The following is a 23,980-nucleotide window of genomic DNA, read 5'->3' on the forward strand; positions in this document are numbered from 1 at the left end:
ACTCCACATGAACTTCACCTCCAGAGCTGCTTTGAGTTTACTTTGAGCATTTCATTTGATAAAACTACTCAAAGGTCTTCACTACAACCCAGAAAATCCAATGTTTCTGAGTAAATTATGAGAGAAAATGTATCACTATTGCATACCATAATGAAATAATGAAACAACAGTAGTTTATTAAAACATTCATATATAAACATTATTACCACACAATTGTTTGTGGTTTAAATGCAACGGTTAAGCTCCGCTGTGCAGCTCTTTATTTGTCAAAAATTAAAAAATTTTAAAGTTTTATGCATTCTTTTTATTACCACTGTTTTTGATATCACATTCGTATTAAACCATAAAAACAAAAACGCTCAAAAACAGGATTTTGAAAAAAAGTAACATTTCATAGGGCACTATTATGGTAAAAATTTATTAAATTGTACAAGAAAACAGAATACAGAAATTAAAATGGAAAACAGAAAAAATATAAAGGAATTTGGCAAATAAATAAAACAAACTTGGCCTTACTTACATGGGTTCAAACCAGCAACTGTTTGGTTATCAGAGGATCTTAAACCACTCTGCTACACTATCCTCCAAATTTCCAAGTCATAAAGCCGTTGAAATTATTGGCTTCTCTTCTATTTCAGCAGTCTAAAAGATGTGGTCGTAAAAGCAGAATCGAATAGTTAACCAAGCCTTTCATTCAGTTCCTTTAGTCGTCCTCTCTGACATTGCAACCCCTCCCATGTCTCCTCCTATAACGCCTGCACTTGTCAGCATGTCCATGACGATCTGATATGCATTATTTATTAGGGTTAAGTAAGCTACATTTAATTTCCAAATCAGCTGCTCACATTCCCTTTAATGATATGCTAATAGCTAAGGAGACTCAATTCCCTTAGCAGCAGTCCCTCAGACTGGGAAAGTGTTTAGGATTGCATAATCACACCACGATAAGCGTTGCATTAGCCTTTATGTTTTCCTGTCTGTCGTGTCCTGTTCTATCTCAGTCAGCTGAGTTAGCAGAACAATTATCTCTTGGAAACATGAGGTGTGCTAACGCACATGCATATATGTGCAGAGCTAAGTGCTTTTTATTAGCTTATAGGTTTTAAGCTTCAGGAAAACAACTCTGTTCACCGAATATATCATACTTTAAAGCGAACGGGAACTTGTAAAGCACAGGTTAATTTACATTTCAAATAAAGTGGCTTTGATTTTAGCCGAGCATTGTTACACAACTTGAAAATGTTTGATCTTCTAAACAAGCCAGTTTCTACCACACCAAAGGTGTTCTGCACATATGACTTTCTTTCCTTCAACCGATCCTTTTCTTTGATATGCCTCTGGACAGCCGAGAGAGGGATACAAGTTTTGATAATGCAGTCTGTTCCATTTTCCGTGTGTGTGTGTGTGTGTGTGTGTGTGTGTGTGTGTGTGTGTGTGTGTGTGTGTGTGTGTGTGCACGTGTATTATATATATATATATATAGATAGATACACATACACACACACACACACATATATCTATAATTATCTACATCAATAATTTTTTTTGCTATTGTCATGGTAAATACACAATAGTAACATGAACTGTTAATAAAACATATGTAAACTAATCCTAAATAGAATGAACTTAATACCTGCATGCAAGTCCTTGCCAGCTAACAAACGACATACTAGTTACATAATTTATTGGTACTTTTTGGTAATTTCACAACTTACTTGTAACCTGCTTGCTCGCAGTTCTAACCGCAAAAACGTGTTTCTTTGTGAACCGGCCCTAACAACATATGAAAATAACTTGTTATATAGAAAAGAAAGACACCAACATCTAGCCTGATATCATCTCATCTGCCAGCAGATTCAAAGCCACTTGAAGACAAGCCTGCAACCTTAGCCGAAAAAAGTGTAACGCCTTACGCTGCTGTATGCAGGGAAGGAGACAAGAGGCCTTTTTTTTTTTAATGGATGTCAATGGAGGAGAGGATTCACTACACTAAATAAACTGCTTTTGTGAGGAAGTAGCTTATTTAAAGAATCAATGGCTAATCTTCAACATGTCTGCTCTAGCAACTGCCGTCGACGAGTCTGAAAACAAAACAGGGTTCACAATCTGCAATCTACAAAAACCTATAATCTATAAAATCGCATCTCATTAAGATATCACAATGTTTGAACTGCTTTAATGTTTTTTTGTATCATTTTCGTTAAATATTTGAGTAACCAATACTTACATTTCATTCAACTAATCCGGCAATTTCTCTCAAGAAAATCCAATTGTTAATGGCGCACAATGAATCTTGGTGTAGGTTAGGCTGCGAAGGGTCCATGGCCTGGGAAATGAAGGACGCATTTGCAGGCCGCATTCGAAAGAGCCTTCCAATTGGGACAGCGTTGGTCACACCGGTGTCACGCAATCGGCCTTGAATTGGGACACAGCTAGTGTCTTGCAAGAGAAACAATGATTTGGAATAGATGTGTTGTAGTTCGGTTTCCAAACATACTAGTCCTTCTAACTTTCATAAAGGCAAAAGTTCCTAAAAAAGGCAGCAGGGTTTTTCCCTCAGAGCTTGGGAAATTAATATATGGCTCATCCATATGTTCACTTTTCCAGGCTGCAGCAAAACCATGAACTGATGAGCACAGCATTGTTCCTCCATGTGTGCAATCCACTTCTGCGTCCTTCATTTTCTCTCTATTTCCCAAAAGTAATTTCATTAGTTCAGATCTAGAGATGATGAATGCCACCTGTTGCACTTTGAAATATACTTTCTGAAACTTTTTATAATTAACTGCCCACAAACCCTTGTTACTACCACCCGATGAGGATGTTTTCAACAAATGGAAGAAGATGCCGATTTATTACTTCAATGCGTCAAGCGCGGAAAGGGGTTTTCCTGTCCTCAAGCGAACTTTAATGACAACTAACCGAGTCGATGGAACTGCACGCCACAATTTCAAGCTAAATCATAAAGAAAATCAAGAGCAACGGTGTTCACAAAATCAATTTTATGCTAACTTCATTTGCATGTCCGCAGCAGCCCATCCTTCTGGCTGCGATTGAAAATACAGTATCAGTGCAACCTAAAAAACGATGATGAATTAGACGTCTAAGAGAACGCCTGAGCTAATGATAATCCGAAGGAGAAAATCTGAGATGACCTTCAGCGAGCACCTGCACATTAATCATCCAGTGATACGGCCAGCCTTTCATTATCAGCCCCCGTATGATGGTTGCTTTCCTAAACGCCTGTGATCTATTACATCATTGCAATTAAAACAGTGTGGGCTAGTGGAGAAGCAGTGAGACTTGTGGGCTAGAACGTGGCGTTACAGGTGGCCACGTCAATGAGGTTGAGGGTCTAAACACACATTGCATAAAAAAAAAAGTGTGCAAAGAATAACATTTATGGACTCAGTCAACAATACTCTCCTTCAGGAGAAGGAAAAAAACAGTATTACAAACCCTCGGCTGCATTCTGTTAGAGTGGCTGATTTTCTGATTTTGTTAAGGACTCTGCCAACCAACCCTACAGGCTTGATTTTCTCTCCAATGCTACAAGCCAAGATGCTGACTTACTTGGAACAACAACCTGTGCGAGGAACAGATTAATCATTTAGACAAGGAGGAAGAGAATGGTTGTAGATGAACGTGAAAAGAAGGGAAGTGGGAAAAGACTGCTTTCTCACATCAACAGTGTTTTCCCTTAAAAGAATGTCCCAAGCCAAACTCAATCCAAATTCCATTTTTCCCACAATCAGATTACTGTCAATCCTCTTTCTTGCTGCTCACCAGAATCAGGAAGTCTCGGCTACAGCGTCGCTACATCAATGGTGCCACTGCTTTGTTTTTTTTGAATGTTCAAGGAAAGAAAGTTTACAGTCCAACCCAAAGCAGACCACCAACATACTGGTTTTTGTGAGTAAATTGTTAAGTCATCAGCAAAGATAACATGATGACAATAAGAGAGCTAGGCTATAGCTGTTCTAACCCTGTAATCAGTCTCAGACCCCGGTACCGCTCTGCTTCAGCAGGAGGGTCATGAGAAGGACGTTGAGGCTTCTCTGGAGGAAGTCATGTGGAATAAGCCCTCGCTAAAGTCTAATCTGCTGTGCAAATGCCTGTGAGGGCTGTCAAGGACTTTGAGACCTCTGCAAACAATCACACTTGTACATACATAAACAAGATGTACAAGCCAAAAAAGCAAAGACGCAGCAATCTAGCATTCCAACAACAGCATAAAATGTACCTACAAACATATACAGTGCCTTCATATCATTGCTCAGTCAAACTCCCTGGGCAACAGGGGATGATGGAAAGTCATCCTTAAATAAATGGGGGGGAAATGAAAACAGCCTCGGATAAGATTACAGCAGGTTGAAGGACACCCTTTTGCTAAAACACATTTTGCTAAAGCAAAAAAAAAGTTTTTGAACAACTATGTAACTTTTTTCAACCTCAACCAAGGGGTCACTAGTGGGTCTCAGTAAACTAGCAAAAGGGCAGGAAAAAAAGTATTACAAAAAAATATATATTAATGAGCTGTATGCTCAAGCTATGTAGCAACAATGTCGATATAGCAAGTATTTTTACAGCTTGTTCAAATTACTTAATTGAATTTAGCTAAAGAAACACAATTGCTATACACTACAACTTAATCTAATTGTGTTCAATCCACTTAAATATTTAAAATTAAAGTATACTTTATCCATTTGTGTTGGGATTACATGAATGATTTTTGTGGCAACTGAAACTGAGCGGAGGATTTTTAGTTCCCAGCATTCTTTGCATATGGCTGGATCAGGAGAGTAAATGTGAAATGATTGTGTTATTTAATATGTTTTTGAGTGAAGGGAATACCTGTTAATGTCAGTAACGTTTGACATTTAAAAGAGTTTCCATTATGTTGAAACTGTTATGGTTACCACCGAAGAGTTGAGCTTATGGTTAGGTTGTGGATGGCTGCATGTAAGACTATAATGCTACGTCATCCAATGAGCAAAAGGTTTGCTAATGCCAGTGCAGTAACAAGTATCGGTTACACTTTATTTTAAGGTGATATATACATTGTACTATAACTCAAATAAGTACTGAGTAATATTGGGGATAGTGATAATTCACTTAAAAATCTAAATTCTGTCATCATTTACTCACAGTCAAGTTTTTTTGAACCTGTTTGAAATTCTTTATTTCTGCTGAACACAAAATAAGATATTTTTGAAGAGTTTGAAGAATGTCGGTAACCAAACAGTTGATGAGCCCCATTGACTTCCATAGTATTTTTTTCCTACTATAGATGTCAAGGGGTCCATCAACTGTCTGGTTACTGACATTCTTCAAAATATCTTCTTTTGTGTTCAGTAGAAGATAGAAGTTCATACATGTTTGAAACAACTTGAGGGCGAGTAAATAATGACAGAATATACATTTTTGGGTGAACTATTCCTTTAATTAACTTATTATACATGTTACGGTTAGTTTTTTAGGGTTAGTTACTTGTAATTATGCATAACTTACTGTTATTACTATATTAAATACATATAGTACAGTGTAATTTCGTCACCTTAAAATAAGGTGTTACCCAAATATCTTTCTGCTTGTGCAGTGTGAGCTGCAGACAGTCTTTTACTTGTACAACATAACTGAACGTCAAATACAAACAGGTCTTTTTCAAATACTCAAAATCACAGACTAGAATATATTTGAAATACTCATCATATTTGAACTTAAATAACATTAAGTTCAAATAAATGTTTAAAATTAAGATAAATAAATTGTGTAACCACTTGCCTTAAAAACTGAGTAAAATCAAAATGCCTTTTTTTTCAGAGCAGAAATAATTAATTTAAAAGTTACCTCATGTGAATCTACCCAAAATGCATTTCTAATGCTGGTTTAAAATATAAGGGGGGTTACAAACCACATTTTGTAAGCCTTGTTCATCATAATTTATATAAAAAAGTCAACTAAAATCAATTCAAACTTAAAATAAAAAAGAAACATCTTTAACTAACAAAGTTAATGTCTAAATATTTTGATACCTTTGATACCATTGATACCATGCTTTTAGCATGTTTCACCCCAAAATGCTTAACGACCCAACAGTTGAGAACCACTTGTTTTCAGTGCTGATTCTGACACTTTGACACTTTATCTGTGATATTCACGCAATGATTCACATCATCTCCTCAGATTGTTCGGAAGGTATTCTGTCAACCCCGATAAGACACATAACCTCTCCTCAACGAAGACCCCACACAGGGCAAGATATCATAGAGCAAGACTATTTTCTGAGCAGTGGGTAGAAAAAGTGCATTTTACAGCAGTGCATCTCAGCACCAGGGAAAACATATTACATCCGTTTGTGCTCCGATGCCCGCCTGACAGCAGCAGTGCCTGGTACACCTGCCCTCCAACTCTGAGTGCATGCATTATTCAGCATCGCTACAGCTCTGCATGCCACCGGTGTTGTCGTCTAAAACTGCAGGCGTCCATGTGCCGTAATCAAAGCAGGCCAGTGAGCAGCTTGTCTCGCTGCGATATCCTGCAGTTTCTACATGATAGATTTGGAGAGACTAGGAGGAGGAGGAGGGGGTGGCTCTAGTTTACAGATTCACCTTCATTTTTGTGATTTAGGTACTATAACTGCCACTGGTAGTTGTTTTAAAGTGCAAATAATAACAATAAAAAAATGAAACTTGATAACTTACTTTTTCCCCCAATATTTCACTTACTAATAGTAATACATAAATAAAATCACTGTTAATAATCACTATAAATAAATGATACATCATTTAAATATTTAGAAATTAAGAAATCATATACAATGTTGTCTGTCAATCTAGAAAATTGTGAAATAATGCAGAGTTCTTGTCAGCATGGAGTTATACATAATATTCACTAACTAAATGTATGTCCATCATTAAAAACATTAGTTAACTGAAACAAATGAACAAATGCTATTTAAATTAGTTTTACATTAAGTTTTAATGAACCATTTACAAGCGTCCAATCTTTAAATGGTTCTCTAATTCAAAAAGAAAGGAAATTATCATAGTATATATAGTATGTGTGTGTGTGTGTGTGTGTGTGTGTGTGTGTGTTCTTGTATAGATGGCTTATGAGGACACAAATGTGTATAATGGCACGGGTTACAACATAAATTTGTCCTTTCTGTGTCCATGTAAACCAAATGGCTTTAAAAAAAAAAAAGAAGAAGCCATTTTTAATTCAAAAACTGCCAAACGTTTTCTATGATGGGCAGATTTAGTAGTAGGGTTAGAGGGGGAAAGAATACCCAGTTTGTACATTATAAAAACCATTACCCCTATAGTCTCCGCAAACCACATATACGTGTATATACACACACATACACATATGTGTGTGTGTGTGTGTGTGTGTGTGTGTGTGTGTGTGTGTGTGTGTGTGTGTGTGTGTGTGTGTGTGTGTGTGTGTGTGTGTGTGTGTGTGTGTGTTTATATAAGGTGTTACTAATCAGGCAAGCCACTGCAGTCTTGAGTTTGGGTGTCACCAGTGTTCTCAGGTGGTCTTTCCACGGGTAGATAACAGACGTAATCTCTCTCTCATCTGGCTCTCACTGCTGGGCTCTTTTCTTTGGGGCCACCCTGACATTGCAGGAAAAAGTGTTTTTCCTTTCTATTCATAGAATACATTATCAGGAGACATCAGCTGTGGGTTAAAAGGGCCAAAAGCATCTATTTAAGAAATGCCAAACTGTGGACACAGTGATTTCTCACTCTCCAGGAATACTTTCTATAGTCCATTTTGCCACCTTTGACTGCAAATTATGTGCCAGAGCAGTGGGAGAAACTGTGGAAAATGCATGCACATTTATCATGCAATATCCAACAGCAAAAATTAAGTGACAGAAGCAGCAGAGGATCGCCAGAGCTATAGGTTTCAGACTGCATATAAAGCCAAATTGTGTTTGTGGTCAAAACTTCTGCAAACTGATTGCTGTGGACTATCAGCTATAATAGGCTTATGTTCAATGATGGGGGGGGGGGACAAATCAAACAAAACATTACATTTTAAAACCACTTTATCTACTCAATGGTTTACTGTCACAATAAATGTAATGTTTTAGGATATTGATCATATTTGAATGTACTATGTCGTTCGACTGATCAGTTCAAAGATCTAATCTGTTTAATGAGCTACAGCATGGAAACAAACTTGATTGATATGTAACAACCTCCTCAACCTCTGACATTACTTTCCTTCACAGCTGATGTCACAAAGCCCATTTTTTTTTAACCCCACTATTCACAATCCACTCACTTTTCTCAACAAGTACTCGCAAGTAACATCCTCAGTATAATACTATTGATTACAAAATAAAATAAAAATATCACTTAAATACACAACCCTTCAAACATTTGGGGTCTTTTTAAATGTTCTGCAATGCTGCATTTATTTAATCGGAATACAGTAAAAACAGTAATATTGTGAAATATAAATTGAAAAAAACTGTTTTCCTATTTTAATAAGACAAAAGTTGAATCTTAAGAAACCATTATCCCTTCTTCAGTGTCACATGATCCTTCAGAAATCATTCGGATTTGGCGCTCAAGAAACATTTATTATTATTATCAAGGTTGGAACGGTTGTGCTGCTTAACATTTTTGAGAAAACCGTGATACAAGATTCTTTGATTAAAGGGATAATTCACCCCAAAAATGAAAATTCTGTCATGTATTTGTTTCCCTCCATACTATAAAGTCAATCATTTGTTCTGTTAAACAGCATTTATCTGAAATAAAAATAGTTTGTCACTTCTGATCAGTTTAATGTGTCCTCCTTGCTGAATAAAAGTATTGATTTCTTTCCAAATAAAGAAAAAAGTACTGTCCCCAAACTTTTGAATGGAAGTCTAGGCCACATTCATGCTGACATGATTATTATAAAGCACAAAAAGTAAAACTGTCTAGTAATAATCATTACGTCACACAAAAGTGAGTAGTGATTTAATTGCTGAGATGGAAAGCACTTGGTAGGCATAAAGAGCAGGTGGTCTGGTCTGCAGAGAGCAGAGGCATGGTTAACTGTGTGGAACGCTCCTCATTACATGAGTCACACGCTGTGGCCATTACAGAGCCGCAACACCTGGGAGCTCCCCCATTACCCTTGCACTGTTCTCATGGAGCAATGAGACATGCTTGTCCTTCCGCAAATCATCTAGTGAGTGCTCCCCCAAAAACCATCCCCCTTAACAAATTTTAGAGCCGAAATATTACAATGCGGTGATACCAAACTAGGAGCACACCTCATTCATCTCTAGTTCCCTAGAATTTGAATCATGAAAATGCACTAGCCATGGACCATGATCAGCTAAAGAACACTGAAAAAAGGAACAAAAATTGTTTGAATAAATTCAAATCAGTTTGTTTCTATCACAAAAAAACAGACTCACAGCAGAAGGTATGGAAATCCATATCAGCTTTCATTGGCCACAGACCGCCCAGAGACCATCTGATTGATAGGTACAGTAAAGTAACCAATCACAGTTTGTTTTGTTTAGCATCATGTTTAGGGGCGTGAAAATGTAAAGGCAAGGTCCCTGCAATAACACACTGACATGTAAAATTCTTGGATGTTTGTTAAAGAGTCTATGCCGTGAACTTCACATAATCCAGCATTTAGTTGATCCTGATAAGTCACAGTAAACTCAATGGCTTTCTTCCAAGACTGGGTCTGGCATTTCAGCGTTTTTGTTTCCACGGACCGTTAAAGAACCCGACACACACGTCTCCTGGAAATACTGCAGAATTCAACCAATCCGATGACGACTTTTGTTTGCCTTATATATTAACCGTCTGTGGGCATGATATCTGAGGCTAAGACTAGTAAATTGCATACTCAAAAGTGATGTGTCCAATGGTAAAAATATCATTTAAAAAAATACCATGGTACTAAATGACTAGCATAATTCACTTACTATGGCATTTGCATATTCCTGCAAAAGATACAATGGTGCATGTCCAAAATACTGAGGTATTACTGTGGTAAATGTGCAGAACAACAGAATAACCATATTATCATGTCCAAAAAGCATGGTAGTATCACAGAAGATCAAACGCCCACTAAGACAATTATTTTTAGGTGTACACTATTTAAAAGACTTTAAACCTGTTCATTTGTACAACTGTCCACAATGCAGTAAAACATTAAATGAGAAAAATCTCAGCAAGAATGATCCGAAACAACCTACGACCAGTGAGCTGAATCACCTAGTGAGAGAATAATTAGAAGCCAAATCTCCCCTCTATATTAAATCAGGGGCCTGCATTAATTCTAATCAGCGTGTGTAGCCAGGCTTGACTGCGGGCCCCGAGGGGGAAGGAAAACGGCACCCTATCCTCCGTACCCGGGCCTGGCAGAGAGTGCATCTGGCTCGGACCCTGCTCTTCAGGGTTCAGCGCTTCCCTCCAGCGACTGCCATCAGCGCTCAGACTCACACACACACAGGTGAGAGACTGCAACCTTTCCCTGCACCAGCTGTTTAACTGTACCTGACGGAGCTGTTCAAATGGCCTTTATACACAGAGGTGGAAATGGCACAAGAATTATTGCCTGGCATTTTGAAAGTTTGATCAATGCATCAATAATGAGATTGCATGTTGGTTATTGACTTCAAGTCATATTGGTTTGAGTAATGGATGACATTTAATAAAATATGATTGCTTATTATACTACATGTAATTTGAGATTACATGAACACAAACACGGCATAAAAGAGTAAAAATTGTTGTGTATGTGCAAGGACATCGTTAAAAGTCATGGAGCCTGATAAAAAAATATATTGCACACTGCTTATTTCACTATATAACCATACAACACAGTGGCTCCTGAAACAGGGTACAGTAGGTTAAGATTGTTCAGGCCTTATCTGGATCTCTTTGTAGTAATAGTAAATTATGCAGTTCATAGAATGAGCACATATTTAGTGCACTTTTAAAAGCAAAAGCACAACATGACATGCCCATTCATCTCTAGGACCGTTTTTATACAAAAGGACCACATCATTTCTTTCTTAAAATGAGGATATTCAAGAAATAGTCAGACCGGGACATACTCAAGGGGACCCAGACTTTCCAGTCTACACTTTCCTATCAAATTAAGCCCAAAAGAAATAAAATAAAATGTCCACACAGCAGAAATTCCTGGATATATATCCAGTCACCACCAAGACAAAGAGTTTTACCTTTGATTTGACAGCCCAGTACTCCTCCGTCCCATACTGTACGTCTCTGAGAGTGGTGAGGTAGTCATAACTGATGACAGCTGTCTGAAAACATTCATTCCAGAGACAAAGATGAAAACTGCGAATAAAAACTGCACACTAGACAGAAAAATTTATTAAAAATACACTGTATTTGCACTATTTTTAGTAATTCACTTACTGCAACTCAAAAGCAAAAAGTAAATGTATTTAATATAAAATAAATATTGAACATGAAAGTAATTTTTAGTCTGTTAACTGTCAGGCCCAGTTTACACCTGGCATTAAGATGCATTTTGGTTTATCGGCAGTTTCACGGTAGCTTGGCATGCTTTTTTATTTGCCTTTTTCTCCATCACATATTTTAGTAATCACCATAAATTAGGTATCATATTCATCCTGTGAAACCATTTTGAAATCGAACATTGCATTATCATGGAAACGGTACTTTAAAACCTATTAACAGGCTCAATTTGTATGATATCAAATTGGAACACAACATGGTTAAACGTGTGACTGATTTTCAAGCAATTGTTTTGTAAAATACTTTTTTTGTATATATATTTTTTTTTTGTTCAGAATACATTTGAATTAAAGTAAACAAACTTAATCACCTTTCTATACTTTCATTTTTGAAGCGGCTTTAACATTGATGTCTTTGAAAGGAGACAATCCTTAAGTTTGTAGTATTCAGAATTATTAAAAGTTTAATGAATTAAAAGTGCGAAAAATATTTATACATGTTTACCGTTGCAGCTGCCCTCCCAAATCTGACAATGCTGAGATCATTGAAGTCCACATTTTTGCTGTACAGGTAAAATCCTGATGATGCGATCACTGCAGTGGCAACAGATGATACCTTCAGTAGCCGAACAGCCATGTGAGGAACTGCAAAAAGACAGAGAAACATTATCCATCACCATTAAGCAGCTGTCCTTGTAGTAAGCATACTCAAAACATCAGCAGATTTAAAAACAAACAGTAAATCCCACACAAATCAATATTAGATTCTGATTTGAACAACGGATTAACTGATATTTAATTTATCATACTGTCTCGTCATGTGTGTCTTCCCAAACAGAGTTTGTATATAAAATTAAAAGTATCATTAATGAGATACTAATACAATTATAGAAATAATACATACTAATAAACTTTGATTGATTATTTACTTTGATGAAATTTGCTGCAGATAAACTTTGGGGGCGTGGCCGTTAAGTTGTGACGTCATTGGTTTCTTCAAGATCAGCTTGGGCTCATCATGATGCTTTTTTGGTAAATGCAGCCCTGGTTTACACAAATTTATAAATGAGGTAAACGAAACACCACAGCAGCACAGTTTAAGCAAAGCATATCGAAGCACAAGTAAACCACTTTCATTCATAATGTCAGTCGGTGTATTGAAAGACGAGGTCAGCTGATCACAAATATTGCTTGTTATACAAGCGCTTGCGTAACACATACAGAGAATATAACTAAATAACCGACACCATTTTATCGCATGGTGTCAGAGTTAATAACTATGATTATGAATTTTTAGAGAATCATAATACAGCAGATTGATTTACCTTCATTGACTCACGCTGTCATCCACTAACCGGTGTTGCTCTATGACCTTTCAACTCTGGCGTCTCCGTTGACGTTTGTGGCGCAAAGCATTATGGTCATTGTAGTCTATAAATAAGCAGTCATTGGTGAATCGAAACGAAAAAAGAACCCCATCTTTGCCATTTGACAGTTAAATAAACGTTAAATTAGTTATTAAATATTATAAACTATTGATCCATTTTAATGCATGTCTTCAAGAAAATCTGAGAAGCCAAAACAGTTCTGATTTGATTTCTTACACATCAACATTTTCAGATAAGTGCCATAACATTAAATTATGGTTTGTAAGTAGATGCAAGTACAAAATGTAATAACCACAACCCTTTTTTTTCTATTAAGCGATATGATTGAGCAGATGTTCACAGCAATAAAAATTATTACAATCACATTCTTTTTATAGAAAGAACCTCAGTCAAAAAGATTTAAAATGTATTCCGTAAACACATTATACTATTTTTCTTTGAGGTGAAGAGGACAAGGTAGTGATGGAGCGTGACCAGATTTAACATGACATGAGCTCGGACGGATAATGTGACCGGAACATTGGCAGAGTCATTTTAGATGCAGCCTTGATTAACCTCTAAATAAATTATCCACACTGATGAAATATTTCATGCATCTGCATACCTCAAGTTATACATAAAACTCTCAAGTTATTACTCAACTGTTACATGTAAAAGTAATAAGGAATTAAGTCAATTTTGCTCAAGCATCACTAATTATAATATATTTTTAAGTTATATACCTTCTAAAATTAAACTTGTGTGTGTGTGTGTGTGTGTATATATAGCAGTGCTGTCAAATCAATTATATATATTAATCACAACTAACATAAAAGTGTGTGGGTGTAAAGTATATATACATATATAAAGTATATATATATATATATATATATATATATATATATATATATGTAAAGTATATATATATATATATATATATATATGTAAAGTATATATATATATATATATATATATATATATATACACACACACAAACTCGCACATATATATATATATAATTTAAAAAAAGGAACATTATATAAACAAGAATGTTAATGTTAGATGTGATTAATCGATTTGACAGCACTAATATATCTAAAAAAAAAATAGATTTTTATTTAGCTTTTTTGTAAAAGGCAAATTCCCAAACATATTTCGAATTATAATGGATAAAATAATACTAAATAGTACACTGACAAAGAAAATAATAATAATCATTTATAGCCAGCACAACAAAAGAATTCAAAACATCCCAATTTATTTGACTCACATTTCTTTAAATTTCATTGGACATTTTATAAGGAAAAAAAAAAACTAGACAAGCAGTCAATACAACAATAATCAAAACTCATTAAAGTTTGGCTTCTTGAAAACAAGTGTGCGAGTGAAGAAACAATAAATAAGAGTTTTCTGTTACTGAAGACACAACACTTGAGACATGAAATCAGAACTCTTCAGACATCCTCTGCTTCTTTGTTTGATTTTCTTCCAGAAAATGGCTTTCTGTTTTTTTGCACCTGGAGCTACATTAAAAGAAAATAGAAAATTACATTTTGATACAGATGTTCAAAATACAACATTTACCCGAGACATAGGGCAGGTTCATCCAGTTCCCAACTAGAGGCTCACCTTTGCTCCTTCGATTAAATGAGGATCCTTTTGTAATGCATTCTGCAGTCCTTCCTCTGAAGTGAACCCTATCCAGCAAAACCCCCGATGAAAACCTGTCTCTTTATCCTGCAAAACAAGAGAAAACGCATCTCAGCATGACGGGCATATTAAGAAAAATATGAAACACAACATTGTATTTGTATTCTTACAAATGGCAAGAGACACTTCTTCACTTGGCCAAACTGGCCAAAGTATTCTCTAATCTCCTCTGAAACACAGAACAATAACATGCATTAGACAATTATCTGCTACGTAAGCATCACTGTAGTTAGCCTACTATTACAGATATACTTATGATGCGTTATGGATAATGAATGCATTCATACACGTATTATTTAACAAATTGATGTAAAGTTATTGATCCAATGGCATCCTTTACTCACTCGTTGCGATGGTCCATGGCACTTTTGACACAAATACTTCAAACACCTTCTTCCCAGTAGCTGTCGCTGCCATGTTTCGTCCTTGCCGAATGGAGCTTACGGTGACCCTGACCACGTGACCAGAAGAAAAAATATGTATTACCTTAAACTATACAATTTTGTAACGTTAAATTTTGCTTTGCGATACCTTTTATGTTATTGGTTGTTATTTTATTTGCATTGAGTAATAAAAAAAAATAAAAAATCAAATCGAAGCTTTGTATCATTGGCGTAAGAAATGGAAAGGTCACATGATGACGACAAAGATGGCAGCCTCCATAATGGAGCATGGAGAAGATGCTTTTAGAAAATGTTTTAAGTTTTACAGGAGGAGAAATCCTCCTCCAGACTTCAGTGAGGTCATTAATTTCTCCAAACCTTGTAATGACAAGGTGAGGCATTCAGACTTGAGAAATATTGCGTGTTCATTAACATTATGACGCTATAAGTGTTTCCTAAACAGTTTTTTAAATATTATTAGAAATCAGTTATTATAATATTTATGTTCTATATTTATTAAATAATCTGACTATAAAAAAATGTTTATTAAACCGAACCTTGTAATGACAACAAGATGACCCATTCAGACTTGAGGAACATTGCCGTATTTATGTTTATGATTATAATCTTTCCTAAACCGTGCATATTAATATTATTAGTATGACTATTAACCCGTTATAATAACATTTGTATGATTTGTGGTTTATTAAAAAATAACTTGGCTATGAACTATGTTTATTATTAATCTACAACTACTATTATTAACAGTATAATACGTCATGCTTACAGAACATGCACAGCTTTTTGTCATAGTAATTTTCTATGCCGTTATACATTATTCAGTTTTGTGCTTCTAGTAATAAAAATGGTCTCATTGTCTAGGTTTTTACCTGTGAACTTAACTCCACTCCTATAAGTATGGAAGATGTTTCTAAAGCTGGTCTTCGGCCAGTAACAGACTGGAAAGCTTTTGGTTTGCATGGATATCCAGGTATGGTTTAGATTGGCTGGTGGCAGTTTTAAATAATTGCCATACTGTATGTTCTGTAGAATCTAAAGGATTTTATGGGTTTGATGATATAGTGACAGAAGCCTATCATTAAATAAATTTTATGTAAGAAACGATTGTCAAAATCTCCTGCATTGCATAATCCCAATTTTAATTTATTATTATTGCCACTTTGATGCTATATATCCAAATAGGCCACGTTGAATATATGGTAGCCCATTAATAACCAAAGTGAACCAAAGACATTCTCAAAAACACGGTTCGAACAAATTCCGTCTGCATGTGATCATCAAAGAGTGGATCTCTGAGTTGGTGCGAGTGAGTGGAGGCGGGGACAATTTGTATATTCATAGAACCGTGTATACTAAATGAGGCAAGGGTGTAGATTTACATTAAAGCTATTTAAAGCATGAAGATTTTTTTTCATGGAAAAAACTTTTAAGATTTATAATATTGATAATCAAAGATGAGTTTTTAGGGATACAATTATTGACTACAGGGGGACTTTAAATCTTGCTCTTTAGCATACTGTTATGGAAAACTTCCATGTTTACTTTTAATGAGATTAAATTAAATATATCATCACTGTTGGAACGTAGGGTTTATCTTTATATCCAACCCATTCCTGCCGGGTTCTCAGCAGTACTGGGTAAAGCAGTGTCTGAAGATCTATCCACAGAAGCCCAACGTGTGTAACCTGGATATGCATATGTCATCTGTGGAGACTGAAAACATCTGGGAAAGAAGCATAGATGTTATTCGGTAAGTCAAAGATCCTGACATGCATTGGCAGCTTAGTAGAATCTTATTTTATTGTATTATTTTGGTGCATTTAGACTTTCTTTTTTTTTTTTTTTTATAAAAGAAATGCTATATTTGTATATTTTGAAGGATTTGTGGCAATTATTTGAGTATAGATATAATATAGGTGTGCTGGCTAACTCCACCTTCTGATACTGAGTATATAGCAGCCTCATAGATGCTTTCTTTGTAGCTAGGTTTGTTCTGGTAATTTTACTGTGACCTAGATGGTAGATTTGAGGTATTGCAGTTTGTTAGGCCCCCTTTATCACACAACATTTGTGTGAATGGTTTGTGCTACTGCACCACACCTAATCTATCTCACGCTCTTCCTTATCTAAACGGGTCTGTGTATTATTGCAGGAGGAAAGGCTCTGGGAAAAGAGAGGCCAAAACTCTGCTAGAAAAACTGCGCTGGGTGACTCTTGGTTACCACTATGATTGGAACTCCAAGGTACTACGGTCACTCTCTAATGTACTTTGTGTGCTTTAGCAGTGTGTCTAACACAAAATGTTATTATAATGCTGGAGCCGCCACCCTCGTGGGCAGCGCTCCAACATTTAGTGCAGTTGTGCTTCAGGTGACCCGAGTTCAAGTCCCGAATTGGGGTCCCTTCCCGATCCTGCCCCACTCTCTTCCACTTTGTTTCCTGTATACTCTATACCAGTGTTATTGAAATGGCGAACTGCGGGACATAATTGCACCATTTTACCGTTTTAAGTGAGCAACGCGTCAAAACAACGGTTTAGTTCACACCACAAGCACTAATTGTTGTTTATGGTAATGATCTTTCGGAGCTATATCTATAATATTTTAATCTAGAGCCAAAAGTGCTTCATTCAAGCCCTTTAAGCTCTGTGAGCGTTGCTTCTCTCTCTCCCTTGCTAAAAACGTAAAACGCCACATTAAAGGGATAGTTCACCCAAAAATTAGAAATTAGCCTATGGTTTACTCACCCTCAAGTCATCCTAGGTGTATATGACATTCTTCTTTCAGATGAATACAAATCGGAGTTACATTAAAAAATGTCCTGGCTCTTCCAAGCTTTATAATGGCAGTGAATGGCCGTTTCTGTTTTGAAGACCATGAAAGTTCTCCATGCAGCTATTTTACTTTATGAAGTTTTAAATATGGATTTTTTTTTTTTACACCAACGCCTCCGGCCAAAAATGAACCTAAGGCTAAATAACACATGGGTACCGAGTCGATCGTTCTCCAAACCACGAACGCCGTGCTACGTGAGCTAACCTGTGACTATCGACCAGCACATAGCACGGCCTTCGTGGTTCGGCTGGTCGAGACTGTTTTCCAAAGATGGCTCCTGCTTGTATACGCGAAGTGTACTGTCTTTTATAAAGTATCTTATTATTAAACTGTCTGTACACTTACAAAGTTCTCAATGCTTCGGTTTGCAGGTAGGGACCCTCATTTATGCTACATTGTTAGTGTGGGGCTATTTTGAGCCTTGTTTGTTGTATTAACTAGCGATTCTTATTTTTACTTATTCTATGCCCTATACACTAGCGTTATAAGCTATTCTGTTGTCAAACTAAAACTATTGCTAAAACTGGGTACATTCGATTATCATGAAAACGCATCCCAGAGAACGGTCGACTCAGTAGCCTACCCATGTGTTATTTAGCCCTAGGTTCATTTTTGGCCGGAATTGTCCTTTAATAACCAGTTGGGAAAAATATTTACAAATGCATATATTTTTTGGATGCATTTGTGTTAAAAAAATTCTTAGACATCACTGTTTGGCTCTCCAGGTCCAAGATTCTCATCTTTGATTACTATTTTTGAGTGTTTATTTTATTTTTTTATTTTTTTTACAAAGTATTATGGCTGCCTCGATGGAAATGTATAACTGTTTCAAAAAAGTATTGTCCGGACCTCCTCTGGGAAGGAAATATAGAGACCGGACCTCTTGGAACTTTAGTTGACTTTAACTTTAGTTACTCTATACTATCCTATTGCAATAAAAGCAAAAACATGTTTTAAATGTTATGTCATTTTAACAATAAGTTCGACCATGCAACAAAGAGATTTTTTTTATTATTATTTAATTAAATGAATGTTTACTCTCTACTGTTCAAAAGTTTGAGGTCAGTATGTTTTTTGTTTTTTTGGTGAAGGAAATTAATACTTTTATTCAGCAGCAATAGTATGCAATAAATTTATCAAAAAATGACAGTAATGACTTTTACATTGTTACTAAAATTCTAATAAATACTGTTCTTTTAAACTTTGTATTCATCAAAGAAACCTGAAAAAAAAATATTTTTTTTTTTTTTTTTTTTTTTTTAAATGTTTCTTGAGCAGCAAATCAGCATATTAGAATGATTTCTGAAGGATCATTTGACACTGAAGCCTGGAGAAATGATGCTGAAAATTCAGCTTTGTGGCATTGTTTTTCCTGGAGGGAGAGGAAGGTAGAAAACATCACCAAGGATCTTATTAGCATTATTTGCTCCTTTCAGGACATTTCATCTCTAATTGTACAGGCCTGATGTCTGCCTGTCTCGTTTTTATGCTAATTACATAAAAGTGTTTAGTCTTCTGTCCTATTAAATCAGTCAGGAGGTGCACACCGGATTCATTAGCTCTGATGTTACTTTGACACCGCCAAACGTCTGACGGCAATCAGTGAATTTTAAGCAGAGACTCTTTCCACCTCGCTTTAAGTAGAACTGAAGGCTGAGGCATTACATTTCGCACGGATCAGACGTGTAAGCCGCTAATTCAGCCCTTTGGAGAGGCTGTGCTTATATGATTGCTCATTGATTACACTTTCATGTATAACTGCTGACAATGACCCACTGTGAAAGCCACAGAGCAGAAAGAACGCTGCAAATGCTCTTTTATTAGTTATGTCAATCATTATGTTAAAGTCGGCATGAAACAGAAGTTGCGATAGTCTTTTCTTCCTGTAGTGACGTATATATGAGTGAAACGGCTATTAGAACAAGAAAAATGTAGGGTGGGACTTGATTTTGTCCATCGGAAATTGATTGGATCGTCTGATAATTGTGGTTTGCTATTGCTGTGATCTAATGTGAGTGACAGGTTGTCCCGCCCTCAGACCTGTAAACATGTCATCAGAGAAGAGAAGAGATGTCACTTTGAATAAAAGCATTTGCTAAGTGACTGCCTGCTTACCTCCTTTAATGAGAGGTAGTTTTACTCTATAATACTCTATGATGAGGCATGTAAGCTGCCATACTATTCTGATATACTTTTATTCCGTAGACGTACTCCCCAGATCACTACACTCCTTTCCCGGAGGAACTTCACTCACTTTCTCACAGAGTGGCGGCAGCCTGTGGCTTTCCTGGTTTTAATGCAGAGGCGGGCATTCTCAACTACTATCGATCTGATTCGTCGCTTGGAATCCATGTTGACGAATCAGAGCTCGACCATACCCGACCTTTGTTGTCTTTAAGGTGAGGATTTATATGAACTACTTATAGACAGCCTAATTTCCTCTCCTTCCGGTGGACCACCATGGGACCTTATTTCGGAAAAATATTGTATGGTAGTCAATGACAAATATTTGCATCCCGTTTGAATTGTGCCCTGAATTACACACATGATGTTTGTCAATGTAAAAGATACATTTTAAAGTCAAGAAAGTCGCAGTTTGATGTAAAACTGTTGAGGTATAAGACTGTGAAAATACGTAATTACAAAGACTACAAACCCAAAAGGCGCATGTGACGTCATACCTTTTCTCTCAATGAATGAAGCTAACTTTACTGAAGCTAACGTCTGTCATTTTTTCTATAGTCTAACGTTATAATCGTAACGTTACGCCGTCATGCCTGTGTGTTTTGTACCAGACTGCACACATACGAGCTTGGTGACGTACATAGTGCGAGACGAGAGATGTAGTTCATTGAGCGATTTTCACATAAAACTAAATGTTACTCTTCTGTTTTATGACAACCTGTGACTTTCTTGACTTAATTATATCATAATTATCTTTTAAATTGACAAACATTGACCATTGACTACCATACATATTTTTTCCGAAATTAGGTCCCATGAGCCGGAAGCGGAGGGGAGGGACTTAGGCTCTCTATACTGATTAAGTTTGCCCTGAGCATTCCTAGAAAATATGGTCAATATTACATGATGGTGTTGTTCATGTGCGTTCATCTACTAAATACGATCATTCCGATTTTGATTGGAGATACAGTTGTTGTCAGTAGTTATGTTTCCATCCAAAGTTGCAAATATAATAAATTATGCACAAAACAAGAATAGCCTATACTATCGCATAAAACATTTGCGAATAAAGCACTGTTTTCATCCAGTGAGTCGAAGACAACGAGATATCACTAAGAAAAGTAAGAGAAGCCACTGTATATAATAACTTTTGTATATAATGAATTACTTGCGTCTCAGAGCACGCAGATGAAACATAATAAACGTGTTATCTTGCTTTCGGAGGCAGATGCTGCTGTTTGGGAACGCAGTTATGTAAGTTCTGGGTGGTAACTATACAAAACCACTTTGACGACAGACTTTGCTCAGGGGTTTCAAAATAGAGTGGTGCATATATAACATAGCAAATAATAGCAACTATTCTATTTAACAACACTAAGTGAAAATAGCATATTTTCTTAGCGATAGATTCTATTTACACTAAGTACAAATATTTATAGCTGCTATTTACACGGTTTATAAAGCAATAGATTCTATTTACACTAAGTGAAAATAACAGAATTTTCTTAGCGAATGCTAATTACATTAAGTAAAAATAGCGGTAAATTCTATTTACACTTTGTAGCAGTATTTTCTTTGACATAAGTGTAAAAAGTAGTTATGCTATTTATACTTATAAATAGTGGAAGATACTATTTGCACCTCAGTGTTGTTGTACATTAAACGGTATGCAATAATAACATACAGTGTAAATACTATATTTATTAAAATTATGAAATGGATGCCGCCTTATTCGGACAATAAAGCCCTTCCTGACCCTGACCCTAACCCTAACTGATTAAAACTGTATTATTAAACACACGTTAGACACTTTATTTCCACTTTTTGAATATTTTCTTATATCGCCTTTCCGGTCTGATATGTGATGGGAAAAGAGGAATTCGAACTTGGGTTGGTTTGCGTCAAAACTTTCTGCCACGCGCCTTACCCTTTAAACTATTGCTACTTTTGACAATTCAGCGTCTTCCTTGTCTGACCCAACCAGACGTCAGTGGGCGGAGTTAGTGTAAATAGGCTCTGCCAACAAGGCTAATAATTTGTGCTATGCATTGAAGATGAAGATTTGTGCTATCATGTGAAGAATGATGGTAAAAATAACCACAATTCTTAGCAAATAATGAAAAGTGCATGTAAATGGGACTAAAGAGGTTTGCTCATATAATGTAAACACGATGTATTGGTGCACATGTAAGCATTGTCATTGTCAAATATTACTTGGGTATTTTAGAAAAAAAATATGTTCATGTAGCATTTTATCCATACAGCATAAGAAATGCATTCATAAAAACGTTTGTCCTTTGATGTCAGTTTTGGGCAGACTTCCGTTTTCCTGTTGGGCGGGACTAAGAGAGAAGACCGTCCCACAGCCATGTTCATGCACAGCGGAGACATAATGGTGATGTCAGGACCCAGTCGCCTACTCTATCACGCAGTACCCTGCATTGTCCCCGCCCCTGCTGGAAATGTCCTGCCAACCTGCCTGGGCCAGAGACCAGAGGCAGAGGCGCAGGATGATGACATCATCCAAACCGTGTCAGAGGAGGATTGGGAGGTTTGCTCCTGGTACCTGCAGACGTCTCGGGTAAATGTGACAGTCCGACAAGTACTCGGTTCCGGTCAGGACTTCCTGAGTGCACAGGCGTCACATTTATCAAGCTGTGAGAAATCAGAGGAAGAAACTCAAAAAAATAAGAAGAGGAAAAGCAAATCAGGCTATGAGCGTGACACTTAATGTGTCTGTCTTGGATGGGATCGATGTTTGATTTATTTAAAATGCACCCGGTATTAAAAACTGTACATATGACTGCAAATAAATGCATTATTGTGATCTCTTCCCAGGTAATGACTGTTCGTTCCAGAGCAGGTGTTGGAAATACGCAACTGCTTATGTGCCACGTCAAGTCAGGCTGGCTTAAAGCATAAACTTAATTTTACCCTGTCATGACCAACTTCACAAACAATGCTTCTCAGTCTGTAGAACAGCAGTGACATTCAGTCCAGTCTGTTGTGAGTCGTGACAATTTGCCAGGCGCAGGTCTGTTTATTTAAGGCTGGTTGCCATGTTTGCTCACCCTGGGCTGTAAGACTAAACAGACCTGACCTTCAGAGGAAAACCAGGGAGACGGCGTATAATCTTTTTAATCTGGTCAAGCGGTGTCACGACACGTCAAAGCCAGTGTGAGATTGCCTATGACAAGTTCCCTGAGGGACCCAGGTTGACACTGCCATTGTGACTGAAAACACTGGGGGCCTGCGTTACCATGGCGATAAAACACTTCTGCCTCTAGTGAAACACTATCAGAAGTTCACGTCTGCATGTGAGATGTGTTAGATTAATGTTTCTGGTCTTTTACATGCTGTAAAAACATAAATGCTCGCCAGTGTTTATCGGTCTGTCTTTTGTTGTCATTGTAGTTTCAGAGTTGATGTGAAATGTCACCTGGTTTGCCAAATCCAGAGGCTTCCATGGAATCCCCAATCCCCCATAAAAAAAAAATCATGTCATGGTATTTTTATTCATATCGAAAGTGTACTGTTGCGATACGATTACATAACAATATGGTACTGAAATTCAGCTTTGCCATCACAGGAAAATATATTCAAATAGAAAGGTTATTTGTAATAATATGTAGTAGAGATGATAGTAGAGGGGTATATCGACTTAAAGAACCATGGTCACTTTGTAACACTCCAGTTTGTTCAATAATCCCTAAAAGTACATCAGTGTTTACAATTCCTGCTGTATTTCCCTGCATGCCTTGTAAAGCGATAAACGATATTCCTTTGTTATTAATCCAGCTGTCCTTCTGAGACGCCAAAGCTGTTTTGCGAATGTGCTGGATTAATTACCTCCTGTTTTTGCTTATTGTATGACTGTGGGAGGTAACTTAGAATATTGTATGACTGTGGGAGGTAGAAGGAAAACGTAATTGGTTTTCGCTAAAGGCCTTTTCTGCCGGCCCTTTAAGAAAGCCACACAAACACCGCTCCATTATCCAAAGC

At 36.6% G+C, this 23,980-nt stretch overlaps 3 protein-coding genes across 4 annotated transcripts in view; 1 reads left to right on the forward strand and 2 right to left on the reverse strand.

Moving 5' to 3' along the window:
- The window catches only part of adck1 (aarF domain containing kinase 1), a 140,106-nt gene extending 127,218 nt beyond the window's left edge, over positions 1 to 12,888 (reverse strand). Inside the window, exons 1-4 of one of the 2 annotated variants that reach the window (XM_077239251.1) lie at positions 12,805 to 12,888; positions 12,409 to 12,523; positions 11,985 to 12,124; positions 11,219 to 11,302 (exon numbers count right to left, since the gene is read on the reverse strand). In XM_077239251.1, coding sequence (XP_077095366.1) covers positions 11,219 to 11,302; positions 11,985 to 12,116 — 216 coding nt within the window. In that variant the 5' untranslated portion in view covers positions 12,117 to 12,124; positions 12,409 to 12,523; positions 12,805 to 12,888. The remainder of the gene's footprint in view (positions 1 to 11,218; positions 11,303 to 11,984; positions 12,125 to 12,408; positions 12,524 to 12,804) is intronic. The other variant, XM_077239253.1, reaches the window with a different exon arrangement.
- A 1,196-nt stretch (positions 12,889 to 14,084) lies between these two features.
- slirp (SRA stem-loop interacting RNA binding protein) lies at positions 14,085 to 15,007 on the reverse strand. The gene is made up of 4 exons (XM_077239219.1): positions 14,901 to 15,007; positions 14,667 to 14,725; positions 14,476 to 14,583; positions 14,085 to 14,369 (listed from the first exon to the last, which is right to left on the reverse strand). Exons 1-4 carry the CDS (start codon positions 14,971 to 14,973, stop codon positions 14,301 to 14,303), a joined length of 309 nt encoding a protein of 102 aa, XP_077095334.1. The 5' UTR covers positions 14,974 to 15,007; the 3' UTR covers positions 14,085 to 14,300.
- Positions 15,008 to 15,193: 186 nt separating this feature from the next.
- Positions 15,194 to 23,363, forward strand: alkbh1 (alkB homolog 1, histone H2A dioxygenase). The gene is made up of 6 exons (XM_077239218.1): positions 15,194 to 15,331; positions 15,822 to 15,930; positions 16,548 to 16,710; positions 17,113 to 17,203; positions 20,000 to 20,193; positions 22,286 to 23,363. Exons 1-6 carry the CDS (start codon positions 15,194 to 15,196, stop codon positions 22,707 to 22,709), a joined length of 1,119 nt encoding a protein of 372 aa, XP_077095333.1. The 3' UTR covers positions 22,710 to 23,363.
- Positions 23,364 to 23,980: the final 617 nt, after the last annotated feature.

Source organism: Siphateles boraxobius, unplaced genomic scaffold (genome assembly GCF_051911475.1).
Source record: "Siphateles boraxobius isolate OS27281-9 unplaced genomic scaffold, OSU_SipBor_1 22, whole genome shotgun sequence".
NCBI lineage: Eukaryota > Metazoa > Chordata > Actinopteri > Cypriniformes > Leuciscidae > Siphateles > Siphateles boraxobius.

What these genes read in the sequence shown, in the direction of transcription:
- slirp (XM_077239219.1), bottom strand. Translation starts at nt 14,973, where the DNA reads ATGGCAGCGACAGCTACTGGGAAGAAGGTGTTTGAAGTATTTGTGTCA. An exon ending in GCCATGGACCATCGCAACGA is followed by an intron (nt 14,726 to 14,900) that starts GTGAGTAAAGGA and finishes TCTGTGTTTCAG; the next exon opens with AGGAGATTAGAGAATACTTT. An exon ending in ATTTAATCGAAGGAGCAAAG is followed by an intron (nt 14,370 to 14,475) that starts GTGAGCCTCTAG and finishes CTTTTAATGTAG; the next exon opens with CTCCAGGTGCAAAAAAACAG.
- alkbh1 (XM_077239218.1), top strand. Translation starts at nt 15,194, where the DNA reads ATGACGACAAAGATGGCAGCCTCCATAATGGAGCATGGAGAAGATGCT. An exon ending in AGAAGCATAGATGTTATTCG is followed by an intron (nt 16,711 to 17,112) that starts GTAAGTCAAAGA and finishes GTATTATTGCAG; the next exon opens with GAGGAAAGGCTCTGGGAAAA. An exon ending in ACTATGATTGGAACTCCAAG is followed by an intron (nt 17,204 to 19,999) that starts GTACTACGGTCA and finishes TTTATTCCGTAG; the next exon opens with ACGTACTCCCCAGATCACTA.